This window comes from Charadrius vociferus, unplaced genomic scaffold, assembly GCF_000708025.1.
Source record: "Charadrius vociferus isolate BGI_N301 unplaced genomic scaffold, ASM70802v2 scaffold1152, whole genome shotgun sequence".
Lineage (NCBI taxonomy): Eukaryota > Metazoa > Chordata > Aves > Charadriiformes > Charadriidae > Charadrius > Charadrius vociferus.
The window spans coordinates 89,339-95,594 of NW_009647122.1; the positions used below are offsets into that span (position 1 = coordinate 89,339).

The 6,256-nt window shown below is 62.8% G+C and overlaps 1 protein-coding gene across 1 annotated transcript in view; it reads left to right on the forward strand.

The window, feature by feature from the left end:
• The first annotated feature begins 3,922 nt into the window (after nucleotides 1–3,922).
• Nucleotides 3,923–6,256, forward strand: part of LOC104296015 (LIM homeobox transcription factor 1-alpha-like) — a 29,231-nt gene continuing 26,897 nt past the window's right edge. The window contains exons 1-2 of the mRNA XM_009895837.1: nucleotides 3,923–4,055; nucleotides 4,816–5,002. Of these exons, the coding sequence (XP_009894139.1) occupies nucleotides 3,923–4,055; nucleotides 4,816–5,002 (320 nt within the window). The remainder of the gene's footprint in view (nucleotides 4,056–4,815; nucleotides 5,003–6,256) is intronic.

The following is a 6,256-nucleotide window of genomic DNA, read 5'->3' on the forward strand; positions in this document are numbered from 1 at the left end:
CTGAACGGCAGAAAGCACCGGCACGGAGCGGGGCACAGGTCACCCAGCCCGGGAGGGACGGGGACACCGCAAGCGTCCATCCCTTGCCTCGGTTCATCCCGCTCGCTCCGTTGCTGATTTTTGGGAGCATCCCGCGGGGATGGGAGGGGGGGGCCATGCTTCGGCCGTGTGGTCCTCGGCCATCCCAAGCCGTAGGTTTTGCTGACCCGAATTTTAACTGTCGGTGAGGACGGCTGCCCAGGAGAGCCGCGGGCAGCTCACGCGCCGGAGGAGGGCCTGGATGCAGGGGGGTTAATTTTGGCTAACGGGGATGAGGCGCCCGGGAGCTGCCTCCCTCCCTCCGCGTCCACGCCGGGCTCACCGCGGCCCGTCCCCCCTCGTCGGTCCTTTTTCCCTTTTCTCACCGAGCCGCAGCACGGTGGGTTGGGAATTGCTCTCCCTTCACATATTTGCTGGTCCAAACCGTTGGGGTTTTACAAGCCCGACGTCTTTAGGGCAGCGTAAGGCAGAATCTCCTTCACTTTCAGTTTTGCCTCTTTCTCCCGGGCTGGCTGCGGGGAGATTCCGGCAAGCCGACAGTTTTCCCGGGATTTTTCCCATCCCCTAGAGCTCGGGATCGCTCGCTCCTCTCCCGTTGGGTTACGGCATCGCTGCGACCGTGGCCTTGTGCCGAACAAGACTCGGCGGGGTGTGGGGGGGGAATTATTGCTGGGCAGTAACCTCTGCTCCGGGCCCTGCCCGTGCATCCCCAGCCACGACGCACGCAGGATTCTCCTGCCTCCCACCACCCCGAATCCCTCTGTCCTCCTGCCCGCTCCCGGGGCGAGAGGGAGGGACAGACATCCCAAGGGTGAGACGGAGGGACAGACATCCCTGAGGCGAGACGGAGGGACAGACGCCCCCAGGGCAAGACGGAGGGACAGACGCCCCCAGGGCAAGACGGAGGGACAGACGCCCCCAGGGCAAGACGGAGGGACAGACGCCCCCAGGGCAAGACGGAGGGACAGACGCCCCCAGGGCAAGACGGAGGGACAGACGCCCCCAGGGCAAGACGGAGGGACAGACGCCCCCAGGGCAAGACGGAGGGACAGACGCCCCCAGGGCAAGACGGAGGGACAGACGCCCCCAGGGCAAGACGGAGGGACAGACGCCCCCAGGGCAAGACGGAGGGACAGACGCCCCCAGGGCAAGACGGAGGGACAGACGCCCCCAGGGCAAGACGGAGGGACAGACGCCCCCAGGGCAAGACGGAGGGACAGACGCCCCCAGGGCAAGACGGAGGGACAGACGCCCCCAGGGCAAGACGGAGGGACAGACGCCCCCAGGGCAAGACGGAGGGACAGACGCCCCCAGGGCAAGACGGAGGGACAGACGCCCCCAGGGCAAGACGGAGGGACAGACGCCCCCAGGGCAAGACGGAGGGACAGACGCCCCCAGGGCAAGACGGAGGGACAGACGCCCCCAGGGCAAGACGGAGGGACAGACGCCCCCAGGGCAAGACGGAGGGACAGACGCCCCCAGGGCAAGACGGAGGGACAGACGCCCCCAGGGCAAGACGGAGGGACAGACGCCCCCAGGGCAAGACGGAGGGACAGACGCCCCCAGGGCAAGACGGAGGGACAGACGCCCCCAGGGCAAGACGGAGGGACAGACGCCCCCAGGGCAAGACGGAGGGACAGACGCCCCCAGGGCAAGACGGAGGGACAGACGCCCCCAGGGCAAGACGGAGGGACAGACGCCCCCAGGGCAAGACGGAGGGACAGACGCCCCCAGGGCAAGACGGAGGGACAGACGCCCCCAGGGCAAGACGGAGGGACAGACGCCCCCAGGGCAAGACGGAGGGACAGACGCCCCCAGGGCAAGACGGAGGGACAGACGCCCCCAGGGCAAGACGGAGGGACAGACGCCCCCAGGGCAAGACGGAGGGACAGACGCCCCCAGGGCAAGACGGAGGGACAGACGCCCCCAGGGCAAGACGGAGGGACAGACGCCCCCAGGGCAAGACGGAGGGACAGACGCCCCCAGGGCAAGACGGAGGGACAGACGCCCCCAGGGCAAGACGGAGGGACAGACGCCCCCAGGGCAAGACGGAGGGACAGACGCCCCCAGGGCAAGACGGAGGGACAGACGCCCCCAGGGCAAGACGGAGGGACAGACGCCCCCAGGGCAAGACGGAGGGACAGACGCCCCCAGGGCAAGACGGAGGGACAGACGCCCCCAGGGCAAGACGGAGGGACAGACGCCCCCAGGGCAAGACGGAGGGACAGACGCCCCCAGGGCAAGACGGAGGGACAGACGCCCCCAGGGCAAGACGGAGGGACAGACGCCCCCAGGGCAAGACGGAGGGACAGACGCCCCCAGGGCAAGACGGAGGGACAGACGCCCCCAGGGCAAGACGGAGGGACAGACGCCCCCAGGGCAAGACGGAGGGACAGACGCCCCCAGGGCAAGACGGAGGGACAGACGCCCCCAGGGCAAGACGGAGGGACAGACACCCCCAGGGTGAGACGGAGGGACAAACTCCTGGGGTGAGACGGAGGGACAAGCACTCCCGGGGGCTGAAGTTTTGTGCCTCTCCCTTTCAGCCCGATCCCCATTCCCGGAGCTCCCTGGCGATTTAACTAGCTGCTCTCAGCCTAATTTACTATTAGATCCTTCCCTGCTTTTATTCCCCCTCCCTCCCCCTCAAAATTAAAGAGGATTTGGGGTTTGTTTTAGTCCCCGATGCCTCAAACCCGCTGGAGGTTTGGCTGGTCCCGCGGTGACGCTCAGCCCGTGGGCTCCAAGTCAAGAAGGGGGGAAATATTTGACTCCAGAAGTTAATAATGGAGGAAAAAGGGAGAAGTGGAGGCACGACGTGGGGTGAATATCCCCGGAGAACCTCTGCGCGTGCCCGCGGCCCCTGGCACGGGGTTGCTTGTGGCCATGGCCACCCCCGCTGCCCTCTGGGCATCACAGAGCCGCACCGTTACGGTTGTCATGCTGCTGCTCCGGCACCACCAGCCCCACATTCATTTTTAACTCTTCTTGGGCTAAAATCCTCATTTCCAGCCCTGATCTGCTGGATCCCGACCTGCGGGAGAGCCCTCGGGGTCCGATCCCCTCCAAGCTGATGCCGTCACCCGATTTTGCAGGTCCCAACGCTTAATTAACGAGCCGTGCCGAGCCTGGGAGCTGCAAAGGACTCGGCTTGCCGCAACGTCCGGTGTCGCCCAACGTTTGGGCGTAGAAAACCTAAATTAGCCCTATTTTTCCCCCTTTTCCCCCCCCGGCCAAACGTCGGTGTAACCACAGCAGAGGCAGAGAGCGTTTGCCGGGGTTTCAAATGATATCAGGACTTCGGGAAAGCATCTGTAAGCTCAAATTGGCCAGAAAAAAAAAAAAAAAAAAGCCTTCAGAAGGCTTCCTGCTGGCGGCTGCTTTCTGCCCGCCCGCGTTTTGCCTCCGCCGCGGCCGTCCTGCGCGCCCCGTGCCCCTCTCCTCCCTCCTCCCGCCACCAGTTTGAGCCCACTAAGTCCGAGGAGCCGGAAAGCAAGTTGCTGGTGGGCTGATTCGGGGTCCTGACGGGGGGGATGTTCGCCAGCGGAGGAGCGTGGTCAGGTGGAAGGACCGCTTCCCAGAGCCTGGGGGAGATCTGCAGGGTTGGGAGAGTCTCTGCGTGTTGCCGGAGAGGCAGAAAATCCCCTTTTGCTGGCGCTGCTGCTGGGTCGGGGGCTCCTCCGCGTCCCCCAGCCACGGGCAGAAGCGCCGTGGGTCTCCATTGAACGCGTCTCCTGCTATTTGCCCCCTGCTACGTCTCGCCTTTGACTCCTTGCCCTGGGACGGTGCCCAAATTTGAGCCGGGTTCGGGGTGTTCCCCCTCAACCCTCCCGGTTCCTCCAAGAAGACCGCCCTCGGCGGCTCACGGCCTCTTAAAACAACCATGAGCTTCGTCCATGGGGTGTCATCATCCCTCCGAGCCTTGGAGGGGGCTCGGGCAGGCGTCACCCCGGGATCCAGGAGCTTACGGGAGGATAAAAGCGTGGCGAGGCTGGAGAGGACGGAGAGAAGTGCTCGTAAAAGCCGAGGAGCTCGGCACGGGCGGAGGCTGTGGCCATCGGAGAGGGTGCCGCTGCCTGGCTCAGCCCGGAGCCCAGATCCAGCGCAGCAGATAGCGCATTTATTACTCACTCCTTTACCTTGAAGTTATCACGACGACGCCTTTGAAGAGCAGCCATAGATTTCGGTGTTGATAACACCGAGGATGGGGGAAAAAAAAAAGAAAAAAAAATAATCCCAAAGCTCCGGAGCCTTTTTGAGCAGCTCTTAGCACCAAATCTGGGGTGAAACTGGACCAAATTCAGACGCAGGTCTCTCCTCTGAGACGGACCGAGGTCTAAACAGGCTCAGCACCCGCAGTCTCCTGGCGAGACACGCGTATATTTGTTCTCCTCTTCCCACGCGTGTGTTCTCCACGTCCTCCGCGATTTACACAGTGCGGGAGCCGTGAGCCAGGGGTTCACCTCCAACTTACCACCTGCAGAGAAACCCCAAACCTGCTGCTTTCGCAGCGCCGACTTTGACATTTATTTTCGAGGTTTCCACAAAAACCTCCGTGCCGAGCCTCCCTTCTCCCTCTCCTCCACTAACGCCACGTGGTGGTCGGTTGGTTGGGGTTTTTTTTGAAGCAAAAAACAACAGTAGATGATTGCAAGGAATTACGTGAGGTTAAGCATCACCCCTCCCCCCCAAAAAAAGGCAGATATCGCTGCAGGACGTGGTTCCCCCTCAGCAAAGCAACCTCCTTCTCACGCCGTCTTTTTCCCTCCTGTCCAGGTTCGGACTCCAAAATGCGGGAGGTGTGCGCCGGCTGCGACACCCCCATCTCCGACCGGTTCCTCCTGCGAGTCAACGAGCGCTCCTGGCACGAAGGCTGCGTGAAATGCGCCGTCTGCCCCCAGCCGCTCTCCGGGACCTGCTACTGTCGCAACCGGCAGCTCTACTGCAAACACGACTACGAGAAGTAAGTGCCCTCTGGTTTCTTCCCATTTTTCCTTCCTTCTCGGCTCTGTTTTGACCGTCTCGGAGGGTTGGGCGCGAGGTGGGGTTCTGGAAGGGTGGGCGGCCAAAGGGGGTCGTGGTGTGGGCGTCGCGTCGGCTGGTGAGGACCAGGTGAGGTGATGAGGACCACAGAGGTGTCCTGCAAAGGGATGGTGTCCCGAGAGTGCTCAGACAAAGGGATGGTGTCCCAGGAGAGTGCTCAGCTGTGACTCAAGGTGGTGACACGGCGGAGATGAAGAGGGAGAAGGGATTGGGTTTGGTGTAGTGGTGGATTTGGCAGGGTTAGGTTGTGGTTGGACTCAACTGGGGTTGTTCCACCTGGAGAAGAGAAGGCTCCGGCGAGGCCTCAGAGCCCCTTCCAGTGCCTGAAGGGGCTCCAGGAGAGCCGGGGAGGGACTCTGGATCGGGGAGGGGAGCCGTGGGACCGGGGGTGATGGTTTTAAACCAAAAGAGGGGAGATTTAGATGAGATATTGGGAAGAAATTGTTGACCGTGCGGGTGGTGATCCCCTGGGGCAGGTTGCCCTGAGAAGCTGTGGCTGCCCCATCCCTGGAGGTGTTCAAGGCCAGGTTGGACGGGGCTTGGGGCAACCTGGGCTGGTGGGAGGTGGCCCTGCCCAGGGCAGGGGGTTGGAACTGAATGATCTTCAAGGTCCCTTCCAACCTAAACTATTCTATGATGATCTTAAAGGTCCCAGTCAAGCTAGACGATTCTGTGATTCTATGAAGCTGTTGGCTGACGGGGCAGAAAGGATGAGGTGTTGGTTCTTGGGATGCTCTTTCAAGAAATGAGGGGTGTCCAAGGCTGCCCAGGAGAAGACAGCGCTCCATGCCTTGTCCTTCTGGGACACGCGGGCCGGCAGATTTAACCTGTCATTGTGGTTTGGGCTGGGCTGGCCACTAAGACGAATGACGGATGCCGCCTTGCACCTCTCCCCCCTTCAGCGAAGGTCCTGCTCGTGGGGTGAAGAGCAGACCAGGCGAGGACAGGAGTGCTGTCCTCTAACCGCTGCGCCGGGAGCTGCCGGGAAGCCCTGTGTGCTCTTGCACCCGCTCTTCGGTGCGAGGGAGCCCGCGTGGCTGTGCCGGCCTCTGCCGCGGCCAGGGCTGGGCTCTGCTCCGCTCCAGGTGGGGATACTGTCCCGTCGGGAGGGTCAACACCAGCGAGTATTTAGAATAGAATGGGAATGGAGTGGAGTGGAGTGGAGTGGAGTGGA